Source organism: Onychomys torridus, chromosome 4, assembly GCF_903995425.1.
Source record: "Onychomys torridus chromosome 4, mOncTor1.1, whole genome shotgun sequence".
Lineage (NCBI taxonomy): Eukaryota > Metazoa > Chordata > Mammalia > Rodentia > Cricetidae > Onychomys > Onychomys torridus.
The window spans coordinates 54,003,934-54,030,961 of NC_050446.1; the positions used below are offsets into that span (position 1 = coordinate 54,003,934).

The window sequence follows — 27,028 nt, forward strand, 5'->3', positions numbered from 1 at the left end:
TATTTATAGAGGTCTTTGAAGTTACCCTTCAATCTGATCTCACATCAGATGAACTATAATGCCGTGAGCTAGAGAGCAATTACTGTCCTCAGTTTAAAAGTGAGGACACCAAGGGTCAGAACTAGAAAATGAGGGGAGTGAGACTTGGCTGGTCATGTGAGTCTTTACTGCAAGTGTCTTTTAACAGAGAACAAGCTCTCTAAAGCATAATTTGTTTTTTCTGGAATAGAAAAATGATGGATCTGAACTTGAAATGAATTTCTTAGAATGTACCCCCTCCATTACATCGTTTGGAAAGATCAGCACCCATAAGGATAAGCACTGCAAAGCCAGCAGATGTGGTGGTGGTTTGCATGAGTATGAACCCTGTAGGCTCATATGTTTGAATGCTTGGTCACCAATTAGTGGAACTGTTTGGGAAGGATTAGGGGGTGTGGCCTTATTGGAGTAGATGTTTCCTTGTTGGAGGAGGTGTGGTCTTGTGGGAGGAGGTACATCACTGGGGTTTGGCTCTGAGGTTTCAAAAACCTATGCCGGGTCTAGTCTTTTCTCTGTGCCTGCTGCTGGTAGGTCAGACTGGAAAGCTTTCAGGTACCATGCCTGTCTGCTTCCCACCATGATGCTCATAACTAATCCTCTAACATGTCCCCAGTTAAAGCTTTTCTTTATAAGAGTTGCCTTGGTCATGGTGTTTCTTAACAGCAAGAGAATGAACAGTCACTAAGAAAGATAGCAAACGTGTCTGTTTAATGTCCTTGCTATGAATTCACACCACTCACACTGGGATTAATTACTTTTAGACTCATAGCAACTACTCACAGACACCTGCCTCTCCGTTGGGGGGGAGGGGACAAGAGAATTTGCCATCTCCTAGAGTTTCTTATTTCTAGCTAATGTGTGAATGTCACAATGTAAATTTTCATTGTTTCTGATTGGAGCTTCGTGGTAAGTAGCCATTTATTCAACAGCGTAGTGTTTACAGCTGTTTTTAAACTTTATTTTATCTTGCATGTTTGGGTGTTTTGCATGAATGTATGCCTGTGCACCATTTACCTGCCTGGTACCAGAGGAAGCTAGAAGTAGGCATCAGATTCCCTGGAACTGGAATTACAGGTGGTTATGAGTTGCCATGGGGGTGCTTGGAATCAAATCCAGGTATTCTGGGGAGCAGCCACATCTCTTAACCACTTAGCTATCTCTGCAACCCACCTACAGCTCCTTTTTTCCCCCCTGAAGCTGTTTTAATGAAAGACATTAGCTGAACAATAAAAGGACATACTTGTTGAGTGACAAGAAACAGAGTTAACTAATGGCAGACAGGATCTAAGCCAACAGGGACAAGCTGATTTCAATCATTAAAATACTGTGATGAGACAAGTTGAAAGTCAGAAATTAAAGCCTAAGAGTGGATTGATGACTTGTCAAAAAGTCCAATAGGTAGACAATACCTGAACCTCCTTCTTAATACTCCGGATGCGGACATCCCTGCCCTCTACAAAGAGGTTTGCAGTTGACATATTGCCTCCTGCCACCACTGTGTACTTCCCAGCATCAGACATCCGTGTGGATGGGATCAGAAGGCGGTGGACATATTTCTCCTTCTGAATCTTTATCCTATGGAAGGAAGGAAACGGGAGCTTAATGCATGGGATTCAAAATAAAGCTGGAATAATTGGAGCACAGTAAGGCAAAGCAATTGACCTGTCTGCCATCTGAAGCTCTTGGCCATCTTTCATCCACTGGACAGTAATGTCAGGTTCAGAAACTTCACATTCAAACATGGCTCGTTTCTTCTCCAGAACCTTAATGTCCTTAATGTGTTTCCTAAATTCAATATGACGAGCTGGAAAACAGAACATTAAAAAAATTAGCACTTGGCATCTTTATTGATATATAAGTCACATGCTATTTGATGTATACATTTGTAGAGGTATCTGACCCACAGATACGGGGCAGGTTCTACCCAAGGATAACTATGGCCCAACTCAAAATCTGTAAACTTACTTAAAACATTTTGAGAATGGTTTGGCATTTATTTTGTAATTTTATCACATTGTTCAAAACATGAGCAAGACACCATCTTGTTAAAATGGTATAAATGTCATGTAAAATGAGCATATGTTTTTAATTAATTAATACATGAGATGTACCAGCTAAACACCCTGGATTTAGTGTGAGGGTCAAGCCAATGTGGCCCAGAGAAATCAAAAGGGTAGACAATCCTGATTTATTAGAGCATGTAATTCAATATATATAATGGAGTGCATAATTTGATGGCTTCCACTGTATATATTGCAGAACCATCACCATATTTTAAAGCCATTTCATTTTTCCCAGAAAGAACTCATGCATCTCTTAGACTTCATATTCACTTCCTATCACCTCCCACTAGACTGAAGCTAATGAGCTACGTCTCAATAGACTTGTATATTAAAGCCGTTTCATACAAATGGATTCATACAGTATGTGTTTCTCTGTGGCTGCCTTCTTTCATTTCACATATTTCCAGCATGTACCCATATTACAGTATGTGTTAATAATTTCTTTTTATTTCAATTACCACCCCAATTGTATGGACATACCACATCCTATTTGTCTATTCTCTGAAAGATTAATATTTTATGTGGCATATTTGACTTTCTTTTCTTGTGGATACATTTAGGAAATCATACCTTCAACATAAAGGGTGGCTGTCGATGTGGCTTTTCCAGCCACAAAAGTGTAGTCAGCAGCATCTCCAAAGTGAACATTCCTGATGTTCAGTGAGTGTGTGAGTTTCTTAGTTCTCATCTGGCACCTGTCAGTTGACTTGATTTCTACACCATTCTTTAGCCATTTGTAAGAAATGCCTTCATAGTTCACTGTCACCTCAAAAGTTATGGTGTCTTTTTCTTCAGCATTGATGTCTTTCAGCATGGACGTAATCATGATCGCTGCCAAGGAAGATTACAAAACGAAAGACGTGAGCATGCACTGTAACTATGGGGCAGGTTACATCAAGTGCAGAATGGGAGTTTCTAATGGTTTCTGTCTATGTTGATGTGATTATAATTTAGGGGTAGGAGCTTTGATACTGTTCATGTGTCAGAGAAGACCAGCTGAGAGAGTGACAAGGACATAGAGTGATAGACACAGAACCCTCTTTCCAGGTAGATGTTTGATGATACTGTCATTAGAAACTTTTATCTGAGTGAAGAGACTAGCAGAGACTCATTGTGAGCATACAGTAGGTGTTCTATCAAGAGTGTTTTCAATAAGTTAAATGGTTTGGAAACAAAAGTGTAGAATATGAAAGAATATGTCTGCTAAATATTCAGATATGTGCATGTGGCCATATACACGCCCCCTATCCAGATACGTACATACACACAGACACAGACACAGACACAGACACAGACACACACACACACACACACACACACACACACACACCTATGTATTTACTTACGCGTCACTGTCAGAGTAGCACTGACTTGGTCATTGCCACAGACAAATGTGTATTCTGCTGAGTCCTCGGTGCTTGTGTTCATGATGATCAGCTGGTGGAGTTTCCCTTGCACAACTATCTTGAACTTCTCACTCATCTCAATTTCCACACCGTTCTTCAGCCACATGGAAGGAACATTGAAGTGCGACACCTCACACTCAAAAGAGGCAGCTTTGGTTTCAGGAACCTCAATACTTTTCATGGTCTTTGTGATGTGCAGTGCTTGGGGGGAAATCAGAAAGTAGCTCAGTTAATGGATTTTTAAACACAGATGAAGAAGAAAGACAGTAGCAAATGCACAGGAGTCCCCCAGGGAAACACCCCAGACGCTGCCAAACACTTACTCTCTACAAACAGCTTTGCCTTGCACTCCAGCTGCCCCACCATGGCCGTGTACTCCCCAGCGTCAGATGGGGAGATGTTCTGTAGCATCAGCTTGTGGACCTTCCTCTCGGACACCAGTCTGTGCTTGTCACTTGGCTTAATCTCCACATTCTTGTGGAACCATTTTACTGGAACTGTGTCATGGGAAACACTGACTTCAAAGGCAACAGTAGCATTTTCCAGGGCAGTCACATCCTTTGGTTTTTTAATGATCTTGACAGCTAATGGGGAAAATTGGAGAAATTCAGTAATACAATTAACATGATGGTAACCACCAGTTGTTTACCAATACAATGTTCTAGTCAACTTACTCTCAACATGCAGCCTGGCGCTGGCTCCGAGCCTTCCCAGTTTGAAGCCATAGACAGATTCATCAACCAGGGTGCAGTTTTTAATCTTCAGGGAATATAGTGTTCCTTTGACTGAGATCTCATACTTGTCATTGGAATCCAGGACGACTCCATTTTTGATCCACTGGACACCTTTGACATCTGGGTGTGTAAGTTCAACAGAGAAGATGGCATCCTGTGTCTCTGTCACCGTGAGGTTCTTCAGGGTCTTCTTAATTTTGACAGCTTAAGAAGATTAAAGAGTTGGCTTAGAAAATATCAATGATAGCCAGCAAACAAAAGAAGTTCTGAATCTGATCACCACCAGTCAATGTGCAAAAGAATGGTTAGCTGACATCTTATAATTCTGTAGTCTGTCATTTTAAAAGACACTTGGCAAGTACTTAAGAAAATCTGAGATCCAGTTGGAAATGGACATTGTGCAGTGATTGCATTGTACTTGAGTGATATGAAGTTTTCATATCATATACTAATAGCTTAATAGACTGATTGGAGAAGGGTGCGAGAGGGATGGGGTCGCAGAGTGTCTGATACAGCTGTTTCATAGCCCCTAAGCAACACTTTTATCACACACACACACACACACACACACACACACACACACACACACACACACACAAAATATGATGAAAAGTCACACATTCTCCTACAGGATTCATAAGAAATAGTTGATAAAATGATGTTATAAAGTGAAAATGTATGTGACCTTAACTGGCCATTCAGTTTGCTTTCTTGAGGGTAACTGTTAAGAAAGGAGCAGGATTTGGGGATGAGAAGGCTATCCTCCCATGACTTACCTTCTACTTTCAGCTTGGCAGATGTTTTGGAAGTGGCCACCTTGTAGGTGTATTCTCCAACGTCATCTAACTTGGCAGCCGCAATGACAAGTCTTCTTTTGTGGCCATCAGATTCACTTCTAAAGTTGTTACTCAGAGCCAAGGGCTTTCCATCCTTCAACCATTCTCCCTTAGACTCAGGGTTGGCAACTTCACATTCAAACACAGCTTCCTGGGATTCAGCTACAGTCTGGTCTGTGAGTGGCTTGGAGATGGCTCCGCCTTCAGAACAAGAGTAGAATACACGTGAGTTCTTTAAAATATCCACAGACTAAAGAAATCATTACACAGTTAAACATCAAATATCAAATTTTAAAAACATGACTTTAAACCTAAAAAGGTTACTTTTACCTGTATTTAGAAAGTACCACAGAAATCCCTTATTCTAAGTATATATGATTAAAAACCAGAAAATACATTGTGCAAAGGAAAAAAAAAACAGTTTAATAAAGAATTCTCAAATCTGTAACATGCGGTATGCCACATAGAATGCTTTCAACTCAGTTCCTTGTTTTTGAAAGCATGCTATTTGGTCCTTTAAGAATTCTTTTCTTTTTTTTTTTTGAGCTGAGGATCGAACTCAGGGCCTTATGCTTGCTAGGCAAGTGCTCTATCACTGAGCTAAATCCCCAACCAAGAATTATTTTCTTAGTATATGTTTTATATTCAGGAAAAATTTGTTGAACAAAAATGTCAAAGTTGAGACAATGCTTTACTCTGTAACATAGTTTGGCCCCCACACTCATGGGAATCCTTCTGCCTTAGCCTTCTATGTGCTGGGATTATAGGCATTAAACATCATGCCCAGCTTTCATTGGTGTTTTTGTTTTTTTTTGTTGTTTGTTTGTTTGTTTGTTTGTTTTTTTAAAGAAACACTGTGTTTCTGATACACCCCCAACCCCTGAGTTGAAATGTCATCCCCCTCCAGTGTTTTCTACACCCCATCACCACTGGAAGCAATAGTAATTGCTTTAACTACCTAGCTGCTTAGATACCTGTCTTCCTCGAAATCCTGAATTCAAGGAAAGACATACACCCACTTCACTTTTGTGTTTTGAGTTCCTAGTAATATCTTGCCTATGGCAGGGGCTTTTAAAATGCCAAGTGAAATCATAGGGGCTTAATGCCTTTTATTCTTATACACTTAACATTATACTTAAAATAATCTTATAAACATAAAGGACCTGAGATTTTATTTTATAGGTCTTTTATGGCAAACTCACTAAGGAAATACATCATAAAGTATGAATCATGAGACTTTTACATCATTTAGGATGCACTCTACCATCTGATCTGCTTATGTACTAGAAGAGTCTGATCTGAGCAGAGCACCTCAACTCCTCAATACTCAAACTGTAATAACTTCTACTTCTATGTGGACAAGTAGACTATAACTATTATTCTTCATTCCAAAGCTAAGGATTTATGCTAAATGGGAAAGGTTGTGTTTCCCCTTCACGTCATAAGAGATGCACAGATGAGTTCAATGGTATTTATAATAGAAAATATTCATTGAATCCACAAAAATGAAGAGGAAAATGTTTGGAGGGTAAGGAATACTTAAAAAATGAATCTTTATTGAAGCAAAATTAAAATGAAGGTCAGTTTAGCAAACATTTATTTGTCATCTATCTCTAGGAATACACAGAGAAGAGAAAGAAGCAATCAACTCTATGTTCAAGGGCCATAAGCTCTGGTGTGGGGAAAGGGAACAGGAAATAAACCCTATGTATAATAAGTACCATGAGAGAAGTGGAGAAAGGGGTCTGGGACTGGAGAGGTTAAAGGAAGCTTCATGGAGGAGCTGGCACCTGAGAGTGATCTACAGATGGCATCTGAGGTAGAGCTGGGTGAACACTCACAATCTAGACTGAAGAGTCAGAGGTGAGGGTATTATTAGCCTTGAGATAAGTGTAATAAGAGGTGTGGCAGTGGGAAGCAGGTGAGGGTTTGAGGGAAAATGGGAAATAATGTCTTTATAATTACAATAGTTGTTCCCCAGAAGAACTTAGATTGAATGATCAACATACACACCTGCCACGGTAAGCTTTCCAGATGTTGTATTTTCTCCAGCATAAAATGCATATTCTCCTTCATCATCTTTCATCATATTCAAGACTGTCAGTTTGTATATTTTCCCCTGGGCTTCAATTTTATATTTAGAGCTGGGCTTAATTTCCTTGCCCTTAAAATTCCATAAGACATCAATTCCTGAGTGGGACAGCTCAACCTCCAAGACCACATTTTGAGTTTCTGTGCATGTCAGGTCACGGAGACCTCTGATGATTTTAATTTCTAGGGAAAAAGGAAATATTGGTTGGTCATTTTTAGAGTGAAAATATAGACTGCTTAAGGTAATGACTATTCACATGGAGTGACCCTTACTCTCTACAGAGAGATTACAGCTGGTTTCGACTCTGCCAACCATCAGTTTATACGGTCCTTCATCAGAAGCATGAGTTCGGTTAATCACAAGTCTCTGTTTGGTGCCTTTGACAATGGATTGTACACGGTCATCAGGCTTGATTTGTTCATCATCAAGGTACCATTTAACAGAAGTTACATCAGGGACTGAGACCTTGCATTCAAGTACAGCCTTGGTACCTTCAATCACATTGACATCTTTTAGGGGTGTTATCACATCAACACCTGCAAAGGAAGACACACCAAGAATTATATGAATGTGGGTTTTGTTGAAAATGTCTGCACATTCAAGTTCTTTAGCTCAATGTCAATGGGAACATAAAACTAGATCTGGGTTTATAGTTCAGCACAGACACCTGCTTTGTATGAGAAGTACAAGGGTTTGATTCCCATCATCACAATTTTTTTAAAGGAGAAGAATTAACATAAAACCATGTAAGACTCACTATAGACAGAGACATGCCCACTGGTAGAGAGTCCAAGGGAAGGAATAGTGAAGGAGTAATTCCCAGCATCCTCTTTGGTCATGTCTTCAATGAGCAGCATGTGGGATTGTTTGTCTATTACAATGTGAACCCTGTCACTGTGCTGTACTTCTTGGCCATCTCTCATCCAGACGCCTTCCACATTTTCTAGGGAGACTTTGACTTCAAGCTGAACAATGTCACCCTCACAGACCTTTTGGTCACTAAGGCCTTGGAGAATAGCTATAGGCCGGGCTGTGAAAGATGGGGAGAAAAGAATGTCATGATTTTATTCTTAACTCTACTGATACACACTGCAGTGTCAGGGATGGGAGCACTCACGTTTCATCTTCAATCTACAGGTTGTTTTCTTCCCATCCACAACGAAGCTATACTCTCCCTGGTCCTCTTTGGTGACATCCTTGACTGTGAGGTTCTGGCGCCCACGGCGGGATGTAATTGAGTATTTGCCATTGGACTTGAGCTCCACATCATTGTGATACCATTTGCCTTCTATGTTTTCTGGGGATATAATACACTCCAACTCTCCAGAGTATGACTCTGGGACTTCTATATCCTGAAGCTCTTTCAGGAACTCAACAACTGCACCTGAATAATAAGATGAAGGTGAAGGAATGTCTTGGGAGAGTTATGGAACTAGAGTATGGATACAGATGCTACCTTATATACCTATTATTTTCTTCCTATACTTTCAAGAATTGTCTTCTGCATCTTCCTGCTAGCGGGTGGAGAAATGTTTACTACATATCATTTATTTTAATTATTTTGAAAGCAGGGAGATATATTTCAACTAAGACACTTTAAAGTGAGGCAAGAAAATAATACTGCTTTTAAAAATCCATATTGTCAATATTTCTAAGTAACTATAAATTGATGACACTTAATATAAATTTTGCATCTAATTCACTGAAATTATTTTTATGAAAGGAAAGATATCTAGCTCACTTTATCACAGAATAAAAATGACACCAGTAAAAAACAATGTAGTCATTATTTCTTTTACCTTCCACAATAAGTTTCGCGGTTGTTTTGATATTTTCGTCTTCTACAAGTACACAGCTGTAGTCTTCAGCATCAGATGTGTCAATGGTCAGCACAGACAGGAAGTGAACCTTTCTGTCCGAGTGCATCCTATACTTATCTCCTGCGTGAACTTCAATGCCATCTTTATACCATTTTACTTTGACAAATGGTTCTGAAGTTTCACATTCAAATGTTGCCATGGTGTCCTTTTCCTTAGCAACAACATCTTGCAATTCTTGTGTGAAAGTGATCAATTGCTTGGCTACAAAGGGGAAAAGAAAATTAAACTCACACTTTGAATAATGGGAAAAGAAAAACATTTAAATATGTCACGGGTTTTTCATAGGCCTAGAGAGAGAGCACTATTAAATGGGACATTTTCCGATTACCTTGGACAAGTAAGAATGCATGACTTGAAGTCTCCCCAGCTATGTTGATGGCCTTTACCATGATGCTGGCAGAGTCTTCTGCAGTCACATCCCTGATGACCAGTTCACAAACATTGTCTTCTGGCCAGTACCAGTAGATTCGGTCAGATCGTTCAATTTTCACACCGTTTTTGTACCATTCACATTCAGGGTCTGGTTTTCCCACAACCCTGACTCTAAAGTGGGCATCAGATCCTTGGCCAACTGTCTGGCTTTGGATTCGTTCGAAGATTTTGGGTGCCTCCATACTAGGGCTAAGTTCAATCCTCTCCGGTTTGAAAGTTGGAATAGTGATTTTGCCTTCTTCTGCGAGGGCTTTCTTCTCCTCCTCAGTTAACTCTTTGGTCCAGTGCAGCAGTTCATCTTTTGTTTTCTTGAGGAGTTCTTCATAAGATTCATCCTTCTTTCGAGATTTAAGCTCCACGGCTGTGATGGCCTCGTAGTACCCCTCCTCTGTCCTGCGCTTGAATTTACTGCGGAGCTCCTCAGACTCCTCTGACACCTTTTCATGGGTAATTCTTTCAGCCCTCTTCAGTTTCACCACTTCCTTGGCCTCGCTGGTGTCAACGGGTCTGTCTACCTTCTGTACTTCAAACTGGAGTTTTCCTGGCTCGTGTATGTGAAACTCAGGCTTCGGCTCAGGAGCTCGCCTGAGGACGGATCTGAAATCCTCCCTCTGTTGGATTTCAAGTTTTACTTTATGCTCTGTCACGCCTTCAGGATTTTCTGCAGTGATCTTGACTTCACCTGTATCATAGGATTTGCAGTCCACAATATCCAGATAATGAATGCCATCGTAGCGAACTCTGAACCTTTTGCTTTTCCGGATGAGCTGTCCATTGAGGTACCAGTTGACCTTGGGCTGAGGGTAGCCTGTTACTCGGCAGCGGAATCGGGCCGTCTCGCCTTCGAGCACTCTCACTGGCTCTGGGAACAAGACAATGTCTGGCTTTTGCTTTTCTTTTTGGTCCGCTGTTACGCCTGTAAGCGCACCTTCGTGAGCCATCCTCTCGAGCTCCTCGATTCTCTGTAAGCCTTTCTTCCCCTCAGGTAACTGAGATTCTTCCACTAGACTTTTCTCATCTTTTACAATAAGAGTAGCAGATGTGTGGTCGGTCCCGTATTTGTTAGTAGCTCTGCATGTGATGACACCACTGTCTCTAGAATATGCAGCTCCATAATCAAGGCTGCAGTATCCGAATTCGTTAATCATCCGGAGCCTGTTGGCTGCCTCCAGTGGCTTCCCGTCATGGAACCACTCCACCACCATTGTCGGGTCCCCAATTGGTGTGAGTCTGCATTCGAAGTGGGCAGGTCCAAAGCGCTTCAACCTGAGGGAAGTGAGTTTCTTCTTGAAGAACGGTTTCTGCTGTTTTTCCTTGTCATAGAGGTCCCCCTCTTCCCACTGCTCTTGACCGTATCTCAAATGGAGAGGCTCCAGTTCCGGGGCAGCAATCTCCTTTGCTCTGTATGTCCCTCGCGGGATGATCAGTTTTCTCTCTGGTTCAGGTTCAGCAAACTCAACTTCAACATTGACCTTGCACCTTGTGGTGTCCCGGCCCGCCTTATTAATAGCAGTGGCCGTATACCAGGCAGAATCTTGGCCGATAGTGGAATCAATCTTAAGGGAGGCTTCTCCTTTGACGCCTTCAATCCTGTTTAAGAACATGAAAACGAAACCATCAATATAGTGGTAGCACTTTCTGCTTGTTTGACTATTGGATTTGTATAAGGAGTTTAATTTAATTATCTTTTCAAACATACCTGATCCTTGGGTATTTATGAGGCACAATGATGTCGCTGTTTTTCAGCCACACAATGTCAGGGTTGGGGTTCCCTGTAGCTCTGACTTTCATTTCAAGCCGAGAACCTTCCTTTATGTTGACATTTTTCAGTTTTTCCACAAAGGCTGGTTTTATCTGGTGTTCCACAGCTGGAAGAAAAGAAGTTATGATTGTTTATGCCCCAAATGGTGAAATAGTTTGTTTTCATTTTAATAAAACTTTTGTTTCACCTTCCACGGTTAAAGCCACAGATATTGTAGATTTTCCTGCTCTGTTTTGGGCAACCACAGTCCATTCACCAGAGTCACTGGGTGATGCGGGGACAATAATCAGTGACTGAGTTCCATCTTCTTTAACGACAACTTTATGTGTATAATCATTGACAATTTGCTGTCCTGTTAAAAAAATAAGGAAAAAACAAAATAGGTTTTTTGTTTGTTTGTTTGTTTTTTTGGTTTTTGTTTTTGCATTGTTGGATATTCACATATAAGTTTGCTTCTGTGTTTGGTAACTCATGAGTGAAAGTGTACTGTGCTTACCATTGTGAAACCAGAATGTCTCTGGCATGGGTCTCCCCACAACCTTTAAGTCAAATCTGGCAGTCTGTCCTTCTAAACATTTGAAAGAAGCAGGTTTTAACACAAAGACTGGCTTATACAGTCTCTCAAGCTGTGATTCATCTGTTTCCTCCAGCCTGCGTCCAGGGGACATCCGCGCAGGGGACATCCGTGCAGGGGACATCCGTGCGGGCGACATCCGTGCAGGGGACATTGCAGGGGACATGCGTATAGGTGACCTGCTTACTGAACGTGGAGACACAGACCTGGAGAATAAGGGTAACCATTATTTCATGAAGCATACAGAAAGCACAGAAAAAAAATTAGTCTGTCTTAACTGTTGATGTTATTTTGGAATTTACTTCTGCATGTTTGAGAACTCACCTCAGACCCACTGAATTCCAAAGAAGAGCATACTATTATTGTTCTTAAGCTTGTGTTTTGCTTATTAAACCCTGATCACTCAACACACCCAAGTACCCAGACTCAAAATCTTAGGCAGCCTATATTACCATTCTCTAAATTAGTCATTATATTTTCTTGGTCCAATTACTAACTATGTTAATAATTGTTCATTTGTTAATAACCAAATAAATAAATGTAGGGGAAAATAAAATGCATTTTTTTTAATCTAAGAGGAAGAAAACATAGAAATTAGATTTGCTAACAAAACAATGCCAAACCCTACATTAATTTTGTATTCAGACTGGCTTGCATTTATCATGTGACAATCAGGCTGGATGAACTAAATTGATTTTCACAGCCTCTTGCAATGTCAGTGTTCTCATTTCCAAAATAGCAATAACATCCATTCCATTGTAGGGTTGCTATATTAATCCAGGGTATCATTAAGACCACACGTTAAATAAACAGGTACTATTGTTATCTTAGATAGAGAGGAAAATAGTTTGCTATACTGATGAAAATTCTTTGTTCTTCAAAGAGCAATTGCCAGCATCCCCAGTGGTTGGCTTCTATACTATTTCAGTCCTAATTTTTCATATGGTAGTAATTTGCTATTGGGATGTTTGGTGTTTTAAAACAAATTGAATACCACTGAGTTCCAAGTAGAAGTTTTACCTGATTCTGCTAACTGCTTCTGGTGTGGGCATGTAGGTCGGAGCACTGAATGGAGCGGCTGGCTCCACATACAACTTCCCTGAACAAATGGCATTTCCTTTAAAGTTGCTGGCAAATGCAGTATAGATGCCCTCATCTTCCGGAAGGACAACAGGGATACGCAGGCTGGCTCTGCCGTCCTGTAGGAAGTCCATTTGATATCTCTCCCCATGTCTGATGCGCTTGCCATCTTTATACCAGGCAATCTGCAGAGAACGTCATGTAGGGGTGAATCAATTAGGATTAAACACATGTGGTATAACTTATTTGTGTCTTTACCGCAGTGTGGAGGCATATTTTGACACATATTTTTATTTTACCTTGGGTAATGGATATCCAGACATCTTGCAATGAAAAGTGACACCCATCCCCTCAAGAATTCTATAATTTTTTATTCTTATGTCAAATCCTGATTCGATAGCTTCAGATTCGGAAATGTCAACTGCCATCTTTTCTTCGCCATCTTCTTCAAGAAGCTCTTCCAATGTAGTCTTTATTATTCTGTATTCAATTTCCTTGATAAGCCTCTCTTCAAAGGAAGAAATATGGAATTCCTATGTAATGAAAAGATGATAACTTCTTAAAAAGTTACATCCTCACAGAAAGAAGTCCTTCAAGGGTATGTATTAGTGTCAGTGTTAAAAACTTATGGACACTTTCAACTGAGAAGAATCCAGATCGTTTCTCTGCTTAGTTTAATTTTAATCTACTTAGAAGGAGTCTTTGTCAGTGGATGCTGTGGCATGCTATGTAAATAGTAATTCCAGAGTAGGGATTATTTGTGGGTGTTTGTCCCAGAGATGGAGAGAGCGTGGCATTTATGGCCTTGGTTACTTTAATATGTGTCTTGTTTTGAATATGCAACCCTTATTTCTAAAATCATATTTTTTCACATATACATTCCCATTTCTCAAATTTCAAGTGCAATATACCATGAAAATCAAAGAGACTTTTTAGCAGTGAATTTGATCTACAAATGGTTGAAGATGGATATATCAAAAAATAGGGAATTACGGCAGAAAAATGTGATTTATGAACTGGTTTAGTTAGCTGTTATTGTTATACTTACTTGGTCTTCTACAAAAGTTCTGACCATCACAGTATCTTTGGCCATTTTCTTCCTAATTAAGGCCTGTTCCTTTTCATATTCTTTTTCATATTCAGAATATGCAAATCCAGGTGCTATTTCCCCCACTTTGGGTTCTTGAATAAATGTACTCATGTGTGTCTGGTAAAGCATTTCTTGCTGGGACTTCACCAGTGCCTCATAATCAGCTGAGAGACAGGAACACAAGTCAGTTTTTGGTGCTCTTATCAAAAAGCATTCATACCACTACTCAATTGGGCAAACTATGTCTAGGATAAATTAACCAAAGCTAGGTTTTCCAAATTTTTATCATCAAAAATTGTTCCATAAAGATTTATTACATTTTTATCTTAAAACCAAATGCTCATCAATAAGTAAAACTATTGTATTACAGGATTTGATAGCAGCAGCCTGTCCTTTGGGATTCCCCCAGAGGGCTTCCTCATTTGCTCTGAGGCTATTAACAATTCATTTGCCAGCTAGAGTTTTCTGTGCTTTAACTGCTAAATGAGGAGGAGGAGGTAACTTCCTTTAAGGGGTCTGGAGCAGATCAAGGGAGACAGAATGTGGGATGATCTTCCACAAATAGGAAAACCCACCAGAGACTAATGGCGACTCAGAACACATTTTATTGGGCATGAATGCTCTGAGACTTTTCTTCTTTAAATTGTTAACGTGGATAAATGATGACTTTCAGCTTTGCTATAAAATATGGAGGGCTCCAGTACTGGGCACGGTGCATGCTTGCCAGGCACCACTACAAGGGAGGTGGAGAGCCATTGCTCTCTGGGAGCAAGGGGTGCATCCTACAATTCGCCACTGCCATCTGGTGTTGAGGCATGCTGGCGCCCTGGACCTGCAAGCCATCTGGAGGTAGAATCCCTACATCTTCCAGGGAACATAAAATAGTGTCCTTTAACAAATTGTTAAACTATTGTTAGGACTCAGGAGATCAGCACAGTGTAGCTTTCAACGCTTTGTAGCCTAAAACATCATCTGTATAGCCGAGGCTGGAAGGGTATAGGGACAAATTATGAGAACGGGGAAGCTGCAATATGTCTGTGTGCAATATGCACACAGCTTCCCTCCTTCATTTCAGTTCATACAGCTCTGGATTGTCCTTACCTTCCTCGAGTAAGGAGGCAGATGCTGATGTTTCCCCGTGCTTATTACGGATGACAATAGTGTATTCTCCAGCATCGTCAGCGAATGTCATAGAAATCACCAGTCTGCATTCACCAGTCTGTTTGTTATAACTCACTTTGTATCTTCATGGAAATGAATAAATGAAAACGTCAGTCATACATAACCCTCCTTAGAGCAGAAGAGCGAAACTTCCTTATAAATGGCTCCATGATACAGAATTCAGTGACAAGAGACCTGTGTCTAAGTTCTGCCAAGAAGTGATGATGAATTTGTTGAAAACTGAGAAAATGCATGTGATGAATAATGAAGGACCAACAACTTAAAGTTTTTATTTCAAAGATTATTCAGGTGGGCATGGTAGCATGCACTGATAGTCTCAGAATCATGGGAGGCTGAGGTACATAGGTTTGCTTGATGCCAGAAATTCAGGCCTGTCTGGGCAACACTGGGAAATCCATCACAACACAACAAAACAGACAACAGAATGAATGCAGTGCCATGTAGGGAAGTCCCCGCCTTCAGTGCTTATGCTGGCAAGTGGTATGACACCTGAAGAACAGGTATTCTCTCTTTGTTAGTTATTTAAAGGTAAAATGAATAATCCCAACTATAAAGTCTAAAGACCTCAGTATTTAGAGCTTGATACACTGTAGATCCAGTTCATAAGAAACCAGATCTATGTGTTTACATCATCCTTTCATTCACTTGCAAACACTGATTAATACAGGCTTTCATGCATAACTAGCTTTCTCCATTACATAACCTCTATTTTTATTGTGTAGCAACTTAATTATAGTATGTATTTATTGAAAGTTCCCTCAAATATTTTCTGGAATTGGGTGTGTAAGATATTTTATTTTATTACACTATCAGTTAATTAAGCCGGAATTGTAAAAATATGTCTTCTATCTCCTCTTCTTGCAAAGCTTTATTTCTCAAGAAAACTCTATATGAAAGCCTGGGAATATAGTTACATGGTAGAGTGCTTGTCTAGAACTCTTATGTCAATCCCTTGTACAAAAAAACAAACAAACAAACAAAAACAAAAAAACAAAAAACAAAACAACCCTCCAAACTGTGTGAGAATATAAAAACACCTCAGAATAACCAATAATGTTTCATTATGAGTGGATCTGCATTCAGGGGTTAATGGGGAAGGCAAGTTCTACTTCTCTTTAGGGTATCTTTAGAATATCCATATAGTTATATATCTATATATCACCCCATAGGGAATTCTATTGTCAGCCATTGGAGTACCTGTATCCAGTGGTGAGAGGAACACCAGCTTTTTTCCAGTAGACATGGGGCTTTGGGTTGCCACCAATCTGGCATTCAAACACAATGCTCCCACCTTCCACCAGTTTCTGGACCACTGGCTTTGTAATGAAGAAAGGCGCGGCAGGTTCTCCAGGCCCTGCCTGCTCCTCTGTGATGCTGGTGTCAGTCATTACAACATCTCGTGACTCCACGAAGCTGGGAAGACAAAGCCAGGCCTGTTAGCTGCTAGGTAGCCATGGACCGATAACTACAGGAAAGAAGTGTCAACACCATGCAAAAACAACAGCTAAGCTGGTGAAAGAAAGGGCTTACCGTCTCTCTTCTGTGGCAAATTTCTCAGTCAGAGTTGTTTCCTTGTCAAACTCTTCCGACACTAGAAGGCAAAAGATGGCATTGGAATGAGTCTCTAGTGTGCTCCACTAGTGACCACAGTGTCGAGAGTTAGTGGACCCTGGGATCTACTTCGTAACTCCCCCACGGGAAAGAACGTGGATGTGTGCAGACACTGCAACTGAAGGGTGTGGCTGCTGTGGAGATGACACAGATAGACAGATGTTGGGGTCAAGAAGGGGAGCCACCAACCTTGTACAGCAAGGTAGCAGGAAGTGCTGACAGTGCCGGCCTCATTCACAGCACTGCAGGTGAACTGTCCACTGTCCTCAGCAAAGGCTTCTCGGATCATGAGACGAGCAATTCCATTCTGGAAGGTTATCTGGAAATCAATGGAACTTTCGATTTGGTAGTCTTCTCTGTACCATGTCACTTTGGGAGATGGGTATCCAGAGATGTGGCACTCCAACGTGACAGATTCACCTTCTATGACAGTCACATTTTTTAAGCCCTGAAAAGAGAAGAAAAAGGAAATACTACTGTGCACATATTCATTAATCACCTCTATAGATTAGATCAGGTACGTGGTTGGAGCTGGAACATTTTAATTAGCATAAAACGCCCTAAGATGAGGACTCCAGAACAATTAGCACAGACTTGGGAATTGGAATATTCCCACTTTGAAATCAGTGCCAGGCATGTCCTGATCTCTGTAGTGGAATTACATGAATGCCATATAAACAGGAAGTTCCTGTTATTCTCACATTTAAATTCTAGAGAAGCAGTAAGGCTCAGCAGCAAACACCATCAGTCAACAAGGCTTTTCCATGGGACCCCTAACTGGAGCTGATCTGCTGATCCATCAGGGTGCTGAGGACCTTCTGTGTTTCATTTACTGTCTGTTTTTGTACATTTCCACTGGTGGCAAGGCAAAGACTCTCAAGGGGTCCAGTTGTTCTTTATAGCCCCACAGTTCCTGAAGTAATGCTATACAGATATCAGAATCATTAAAAACAGTAAGAATGATGGTTGCTGAGTGGAAGTCCCCTTTCCTGGCCAAATAGGGTACCCCATGAAAGCTAGAGTTTGTAAGCCAACGATGGCACTTTCCCGAAAGCATGAGAACTCGGTCTTTGCTAGCACATGTTGAAGGGGTTTCAGCACAGGTAAACAGGAGCCATCATGTCCATGTGTTCACTCACCGAGACTAAGGTAGGTGGAGTGACAGGGACTTCAGCAGGTGCTGGCACTCGGGCTGCTTCTGTTACCTACAGTTTTGAGAAAAGTGGTTACAAAATAGCCATGGAGTTAAGGGCAATCTCAGGAACCATCAGCACGTACCAAGTAATAAAAGCATTTCTGCAAAAAAAAAAAAAAAAAAAAAAAAAAAAAAAAACCCACCTCCCTTCCATAGCATGCTTAATGAAATGAGGCATGGGAAGAAGAAGAGCACCTTCCCGGCCAGTCAGTGACCCACCTTGGCTTCACGCCCATGCAGCACTTCGAAGTGCTCCTCATGTAGAGTGCTGCCACTGATGCTCACCCCAACTTCCTTCTTCACCTCAATGCCAGCTTGACTCTTGTAAGTATCTGGCGCCGGCATATCAGCGAAGGGAAACTGTGGGGAAGGGGTTGGCTCTGCCCTTACTCTAGTCTCTCCAGGCTTCACGGTGGGTGCCTTTACTGATTTGGTGATCTTCTGAGTAGAAGATGTGGCAGACAGCTCTTTTTGTAGTGTGGCAATAGCACTACCAGCTATCGATGCCTGATGGAAGAGCATTGAGATGGCGTTACTAAGCTGTCCTGCAAGTCATTCAGAAATGCTCAGCACCAGGATCGAATATTGATCCTCTCTCTGTCTGCCCCCAAATGCTGGCATTATGGGCACGTGCACCAAAGCTGGCTTTGGTCTATTTGACTAAAATACTTTCTATGTGACCAAATACATTCATTATTTTTCTTACAGTTAATGAAAAGGCAGAGATCAACCAATTTCTGTTTATCTAGAAAGCTTTAAACTTGTCCCCTGAGAGAATTGCATGAGGTGCCCCTTATTTTATGGATCTTCTAGAGCTCAGTCAGGAATTTTCTTCACTCAGTTTTGATGAATGCTACACTTGAAACCTTCATTATAATAGGAAGTTCAAAATAAAAATTTTAAATACTGATAAATTTTAGAAGTCCTTTGTAGTCACACATTTGGATGTCAGCCACATGTCTGCATGAAAGGTAAAAACTGACATTCAGAGAAGTATTCTGATGAGTTCCTTAGTGGTTTCTGTTCTGGGGTATGTGTGTGGTTATTTGGTTTCAGTAGTAACTTGAGATTATCCCCAAATACAGGCATTATGCATCACTTATGATTCTTTGAGGACAGAGAAGGCAAGCCCTTACTATAAAGACTAGTAATTAATATTGAGGATTGTTCTGTGTTTCCCACATGGTTATAAGAAACAGAAATAGGACTCTAGTCCAGAGTTGTGTTGTTCCACAATCCAATTTAAATGTCATGTGATAATAATGAATGCTGTATTGGGAACCATTATAACAAGGAACTCTAATTTTTAATTGATCAATTCTAAGAATATTTGGGGATTGCACATTTGGATGGATGCAGCCACAAGTCTATGTGACAGGTGAAACCATTCTCCACTTTGCTATATGGATCATGTGCATATTTGACTTGTCATTGTCTTCTCTTATTAAAATATATGCAGTTAATTAAGTTCCTTGAAGTGTCTCACAGCTTAGGAGACACTATGTTATATAAACTACTACCATTTACAAAATGATTAGAAATATATTAATCAAGCTGGGCAGTCATGGTTCACGCCTTTCATCTCAATACTCAAGAGGCAAAGGCAGGTGAATCTCTCAGTTTGAGGCCAGCTTGATCTACAGTGTTAAGTTCCAGGACAGCCAGGGCTACACAAAGAAACTTTGTTTTGAAACACACACACACACACACACACACACACACACACACACACACACACATGTCAAAGCAACTGAGTTTGAACCATCTTTGAAGGAAGAGACAGAGAAGCCTGAGCCTGTGCAGATTTTGTCTCTTTGGGGTTGGAAGATAACAACTTCTCATTGATTTCACCATAGGAGACCTTGTTCAGAACACTGGTACCCCATCAAAATGGAACCCAATTAGCTACACAAAAATGCCCTACATCACAAGCAAGGAACTATTCTTTTTTAGCTAACCATTTCTTTATCATGCTGCACATCTTACCTCATATCCGTGTTCTGTCTTAGGTACAGTAATTTTTGAAACAGTAAAGTGAGGGCTTGCTGTGCGGGGGCGTTTATCCACATGGACTAATCTTTCAGTTGATATATCTGTTGTTTTCTTGACCTGCATTAAATGAAACTCAGTGACATCACTGTTCACCAGGTGCCCACAGCATGTGTGGCTGCTTTCCCACACACAGTGAAATGCAGCCACAGACTTACCTGTGATGATATGTGCATTCCCATTTGGTCAGTAGTTTTGATATGAGTCTCAGAGGGAGCCTGAATCACAACAGGCTTGACTGCTTTAGGGACAACGTGGGGTTCTGAGGCTGGGCGCTGGGGCTGCTCAGGCACCTTTGTGGTGGAAATGTGTTCCTTGTAGCCATACTCTAACGTGGTCTGCTGGGTGTACGAGTCCTCTACGTGCGCGGGCTCCCTGGGTTCTCGCACACGAGCCTGGTCCACAGCAGCTACAACGGTAGCCACGGCTTCTGCCTTCTTCCCAACGCCCACCTGGAGACAAGGGTTCCCAAGTTAATAGACGGTAATGTCAAAGTCACACTTGGACATCTCCTTCCAGGGACATCCTCCTGGGATTGCTCCCCTAGTTACTCAGAACAGACAAAGGTGAAAGGTGTGGTAAGTATGGAGTATTCGTGTTATGTAGAGAGGTTAATTGCTCAGAAATGTATTGCAAAGACTCCTATTGATATATTATCCCTATCTGCTATAGACTAGACAATAGACCACACAGACACAAGACTTTTGAGTATTTCAAACGATTTACCTGGGCTAGACAGACAATCAATTAGCAACTGGGAAATCAGGACTTTGGAACAGGTTGTCTTCACTGATTATTTTTATTATTTTGTCAATCATTTAGTCTGGTGTTGACACAGCAACAGCAAAGATAGAAGTATACTCAAATACTCTCATCATTGCATCCAGAAAAATCAATTGCGGTAGAGTGACATGGTTGCATGCAAATGGGAGATAAAATGACAGCTCCTGATCAGAGAATGAACACTGAATTTACTCATGACTCACTGGGGATACGCTTTATTTCAATCTATTAGAAAAATAGCTCTCTTAAAGCACACGAAGGAAAACATTGTGATTGAAATGAAAGCGTTATCATGTTTGGATTCAGGAGAACAACCTTTCACACTGAAGTTCAATTTGCTTTCATCTTTGCTGGGAGTTAAAGCAAAGAGAGAGGCAAACATTATTTTCTCCTTCCTATGAATCTGATTAACATGAACGAGAACACAATTTGCCAAGGCATTCTCATAAAACAAGGCATGCATACTTTAGTTCTGGGCAGCACCGGAAACATTCCAATGGTAACGTGGCAGTGACTGTCCAGTGCACTTTGGAAGTAAGCCTGTACCTTCCTGTTAATCTTCAGTCTTTGCTTCTGCTATGACTACAGTTTAATGAACAGCTGAAATGTGCTTCATGTATAGAACCTAGATACCTTTAAAAAGTAGCCCCCAGACCATACTCAAGGCATAAACAAGGACTATTAAAAGATGGGATTGAGCCTTTTATGATCATGGGCTTTAATGAGAATTTCTCCCTCAGAAGAATAAAACTCTAATCTGTTTGAAAAGCTGCCAAAACCATCTTCCCTTCAGATTGCATTTTGGAAGGAGCCACAATAGATGTATGGAGCTCAAGTCAGATATTATTTTCATTATTAGCTTTTTTTATAAAAAAAATATGGGTGACTAGTTGACTCTATAGATGTTTCTATATGTTTATCTTTAACAGAGAACACTCATACAAACATATCACTCTGTCTGGAGAAATTGAGTTTTCAGTGTATCTCGTTGGCACCTTTTGAGCAGTCTGTGATATGAGATAATCTGAGGAAGTTTTAATTTTATTCTAATAATAAGAAAACTGACTGAAGGTTTCAGTTGACCCCAAATCACACAACTGAGATAGCAAATATTGCCTCTAATTTAAAGCATGTTCCAAAGTCTTATTTATGGTAGTATATTTCAAATTGTGGAAGAATGCATCTTTTACTTGGATTGATATATATCGAAATTTATATACATATGCTGTTTGGTGGACAAATGTATACTGAATACTGCCGGCTGTTCTTATTCCTTAGTAGACTTAAATATCTTTTTTGTTCTTGGAACCCAGATAAGTACAAACACAAATTGGATTAGGAGACCCCAATTTACACCAGTTAAATGCTGAGAATTAATTTAAGAAAAGTGTTGTGTAACGTGGTCTTTTATAACCAGAAACGCTAACTGTGCCTCTGGAGGATGGAGACCAAATCTAATAATCTCTCACGTTTTGTTGACAAGTAAAGCAATTAAACGGACCACTGGGAGCTCACAGGCTCGTGATAGATGAGAAGTTATACAAGCTAATGATGGGATGAAACAAAGCGTTTCACCTCCACAACACTAGCTTTCATCTCTTCCTGCAAATATATTTGTTCTTACTGAATGGCCAGTCCTTCTGTAGTCCTTGGCAGTACATCTGGCTCAGTAGGCCTTACAGTGGTCACTAATAATGTAGATAGTGACATTTTCTCAGCCTCCATTCTTAGCTAATATTCAACAACAAAACCAAAACAGACACATTTATGTGAATGGGGACAGAAATTGAAATTAACCATAATTCTTGAACTATGGCTTATGGTGAAACTTGTTGTAATGAGACTTCTAGAAGGCAGATGTGCCATTAAATATTAAACGTAGATAAAAGTTTGAATGTTATCTTCTTGGAAAAAAAGTAATTGAAGATCTTGTGATAGAAATCAACGCTATAGTTTTCTGTTTCTTTCCTCTGATATTTACCAGAAGAAAAAAGTTAAAGTCTTACATGAAGAAAACTATAGGTAATTGAAATAAATCCTTAGATTATAGCATAATGCACTAGATTCATGACTCTTCAAAACACACACACATACACACACACACATACACACATACACACACACATACACACACACACACACACACACACACACACACACACACACCTCGCTATAAGACTCATCATTACCACTATGCAACATTTTTTTTTAATGTTCCTTGAGTCTCTTAAAATTAGCCCACATGCAATTTCAGTCATTAACTTGTAGAGGATTTCTAGTTGTTAATAATAAAAAGTTGAAAACAATGATAAGAACAGACTGGAAAAGAAATATGTTGCAATGTTCATAATAATAAATAACTTTACTTTTTAGTTTCAGATTGCTTAATTATCTAAAAATAAATCTGGTTAATAGTGTCTCTGACATAAGAAAGTTGGTGTTTGGTATTAATGTGTTATAATGGGGGTTTCACATGAGGTTTGGGATTAATAGATTATCGTGGATCCCACACTGGGATAACACAGTCACCTTTCCATGGGTAACTTGGACGTGTTCTTGTCTACTTGCCATGGCTTCTCTAGATCTCAGAACTGTGTCTTGTTCTTTGACTTTAGCAGTGGCAACTGCTATTGTTGACAAGGCAGTTTTTTCAGCTTCCTTTTTCATCTGATCATTACAGTAAAAGCAAAGTTTAAGTCGTACGGGCTTCAGACGCACAGTGCATGACCCCCCTTCCCAACACACATACACACACATACTCCATTCCCCAGCTAGTGGGATGCAAAGGTAAAATCATTCAGAGTTAAATCCTTACTTAGCCGTGCTTACATAGAATGACCGTGAATCACAGAATTTAGCGATGTTATCTGCAAAATAATCTCTAGATGCTTCCCTATATTGTTCTTAAAAATTAAACATTTAAAATGCTAATGTTCATGCTAATGACAGTGATTAACAAGATGAATTACAAATGTTATGGGTGGGTGAACGTCAAGTATGAAGGGGAAGTTAATGGTACTCAGTCACATATTTACTATTTTTAGTTATGAATTAAAAAAACAGATTAATAATTCAAACTATGTAACAGTTAATGGTTTACTAGAGATTAGCTTAAAGATGAACTTTTCATGTCTCAGGTATCCACATTCACCTTTTCCTGAGTTATTTGGACTTGATCTCTTTTGGTAGTGATGGCTTCTCTAGTTCTCGATACTACATCTTGCTGTTTAATCTTGGGCGTGGCAACTATGACTTTGGGGACCACTGTTTTCCTAGTTTCTCTTATCATCTGGTTATATGATTTCAGGAGAAAGATAAGAAAAGGTCAGTAAAAACCAACTAACTGGGAAAAGAGGCAGAGTTTTTCCAATTATTCACAGATACTTCATTAAACATTACTGGGTTGTCTTGATCACCCATACATAGTATTTCACTGGCAAAAATGCCAAAACGGTATGACTACAAGGAAAAATGGGATTAGGAAGAAAAGACTAAGATATGATCCTTCTCTTTATCACATTGTTCATAGTATCTATACAGAGTTCCAGTAGAGACTCAACACGTGCATGCTTGTGCCTTGAATACTGGAGTCTACATCCATAGGAAGACACTGAAATGAATTATAATCTATTAGTAGCAGTCTAAAGAGAAGCTGAGTTAGGAACAAGAGTGACAGTGAAAGCCAGATGGGCGGTGGGGGCTCGTGAGATTTTGAAGAGGAGAGTGATGGTTAAGAGCCATGATGAAATTGTGGATGGCTTGCGAGTGACATGACACAAGAGTGACTTTCACACCGGGGGGAAGTCATCACCTGTTCCTGAGTGAGGTGCATTTGATCTTGTTGTATGGCAAATTCTTCTTGAGCTCCCACAGCTGTCTCTAGCTTTGTGGACTTGGTGGTGGCAACCACCACCATGGATGCAGCCATTTTCTCAGTTTCCTGTCTTATCTGATTGTGTAGAGTAAAATAAAGATTTGATTTTCGAGGGACATAAAGGAAATGGTGAGATGGCTAGGTCCCATTCAGAATATTGAAGGCCTAGTGATTAGGTAGAAGATGTCACATCTCCCATTCAGAGGTCTAAACGTGTTTTCCTGAGGCATGGACTTTTTCTACCAAGCTGTCCCTGAATAAATTGTGCCAGGACTGAAAAGGCGGCATCCTTGGGCTATGTTGATTTGTTAAGAATGGCTGCTGCTGAACAGCTGAAAAACACAGCTGGCCAAGCTCATCAATCTGCAATGTTACAATGGCCATAGGAATGCCTATGTTCCAAATATTGCCTCGCATGATTCCTGGGTCCCTAGAGGGCTCTTTTATCCCAAGGACAAGATGAGTGAAGCCTGGGCAGCTGACAGCAGTTAGCCCTTTAGAAGATAATACTCTCAAATGGACTTTAAAGAAAGTAGCTCTTAGAGCAGCCAAAAGCTTTGAGGAGAGCAAGAACTTGAAATAAAAGCCCCTGTCCCTTAAAGTTTGGTGACTAAGGGGAGAAAAGTAGACTTCAATGACATCATATATCCTATATGTTTACTTCAGTGTTCATCACCTAGGAATTATGGGTACTCTCTTCTCTAATATCCAACATTTCCCTTGCTGCTTAGAGTGCTTGTGGCTCAGGTGTGTGCATGTGTGTCAGCAGGGGCACACAGGCGTGTGACTCACAGCTGCACGAAGGCTGAATGTCCTAATCTGAGTGACCAAGGGCTCGGGTTATATGTCCAAAACTGATGTGCTAGTAGCTAGTGGGCAGAAGTGAGGTGTACCTTCTGTTCATGTGTGATCTCTTAGAAAGTTCAAGGATGGACCCCCCAAACTCTTCAAGTAGAGTTTACACAAATTGGTCATGTCGGCACAAAATAGTGCATAGAATTTCCGCCATGGACAAGTTTTAACACTAGACACAGGCAAATAGTAGGAAGAAAAGGAGCTGAGATTCTGGTCTGAAGTTCTGGGTATAAGTGTGAGGTAAAGCAGCTGGTTGGAAATGCGCTGTTTGTAAAAACCAGAAAGCCAGACTTACTGTTTCTTGAGTTATTTGCTTTTGTTCTTGTTTTGTAGTAATTTCTCCGGTAATTCGAGTTTCTTGCTCTTTGGCTTTAGTTGTGGAGATCACTACCTTTGGTACAAACGCTTTTTCAGTTTCTTTTCTTATCTGAAATCAGTGATTAAAAACAGAATCTTATTGTTTCTCAGTCTTCAATGGGGCTATCATCATATTAGATGCAACAAAGTAGGAATTTGAAGGAGTGGAATTCTTTTCCTGGAGATATCATTAATTGAACCATCATACCTTAATTAATATGAACACATTGTTCTCTCTCTGAATCATCTACATAAGTCTCTTTAGAAGAAAGGAAATGTTGGATGCAAGGCTGCTTGTTTTACAGACAGTTGTAATCTACCTTAAGATTTGTGCCTTCCAGCACATGAATTATGAACCAAAGGCTGTGGAGCCCCCAGCTGGATCAGGCCCTCTGGATAAGTGAGACAATTGAATAGCTTGAACTGTTTGCGAGGCACCCAGTCTGTGGGACCAGGATCTGTCCTTAGTACATGAGCTGGCTGTTTGAAACCTTGGGCTTACACAGGGACACTTTGCTCAGTCTGGAAGGAGGTGACAGGACCTGCCTGTACTGAATCCACCAGGTTTAAATGAATCCCCAGGGGTGCCTTGATCCTGGAGGACTTGGGAATGGAGGGGAGGGGCTGGGGGAAAGGTGGGGGTGGGAGCGGGAGTGGGGAGGACAGGAGAACCCATGGCTGATGTATAAAACTTAAAACACATAATAATAAAGAAAAACAACAACCAATAAATAAATAAATAATAAATTAATAAAAAACAAAACAAAACAAAAAAAGATTTGTGCCTTCCAAAGATGGTTATAATTTAATTAGGTGCTAATTTTATTGTCTGAAGATAATATTAGAGCTCAGAATATTACTTGGGAAGTCCCAAGAAGTCATTTGCCTGGCTCTTTATTTTACTATGAGAATCCAAGAATAATTTACAGTCTACCTTTCTACGCTATTTGGTTTTATACTTTTTCTAAATATGATAATGGTTTTGAATATCAAGGCTTGTCTAAAATTGAGACACAATGGGACAGTACATTTGGCGTCTATCTCTGGCTAAGTGTTGCTCAAATCCCGAGCCACAGAAGGATGATTGGCTTCCATCTGATGTCTAAAGGGTGAGTCCTTCCCATCCTCAGCTAT

The 27,028-nt window shown here is 40.4% G+C and overlaps 1 protein-coding gene across 1 annotated transcript in view; it reads right to left on the reverse strand.

Annotated features, from left to right (window-relative positions):
• The window catches only part of Ttn (titin), a 269,525-nt gene that overhangs the window by 230,481 nt on the left and 12,016 nt on the right, over positions 1–27,028 (reverse strand). Inside the window, 31 exon segments of the mRNA XM_036184883.1 lie at positions 1,449–1,614; positions 1,702–1,843; positions 2,673–2,933; positions 3,449–3,709; positions 3,832–4,092; positions 4,183–4,446; positions 5,019–5,279; positions 7,092–7,352; positions 7,443–7,706; positions 7,928–8,200; positions 8,288–8,554; positions 8,970–9,251; positions 9,379–11,072; positions 11,182–11,350; positions 11,432–11,596; positions 11,741–12,024; positions 12,839–13,083; positions 13,198–13,431; positions 13,947–14,152; positions 15,090–15,232; positions 16,368–16,583; positions 16,701–16,761; positions 16,971–17,229; positions 17,921–17,986; positions 18,196–18,483; positions 19,963–20,085; positions 20,184–20,477; positions 23,338–23,475; positions 23,960–24,097; positions 24,620–24,757; positions 25,833–25,964. Coding sequence (XP_036040776.1) covers positions 1,449–1,614; positions 1,702–1,843; positions 2,673–2,933; positions 3,449–3,709; positions 3,832–4,092; positions 4,183–4,446; positions 5,019–5,279; positions 7,092–7,352; positions 7,443–7,706; positions 7,928–8,200; positions 8,288–8,554; positions 8,970–9,251; positions 9,379–11,072; positions 11,182–11,350; positions 11,432–11,596; positions 11,741–12,024; positions 12,839–13,083; positions 13,198–13,431; positions 13,947–14,152; positions 15,090–15,232; positions 16,368–16,583; positions 16,701–16,761; positions 16,971–17,229; positions 17,921–17,986; positions 18,196–18,483; positions 19,963–20,085; positions 20,184–20,477; positions 23,338–23,475; positions 23,960–24,097; positions 24,620–24,757; positions 25,833–25,964 — 7,956 coding nt within the window.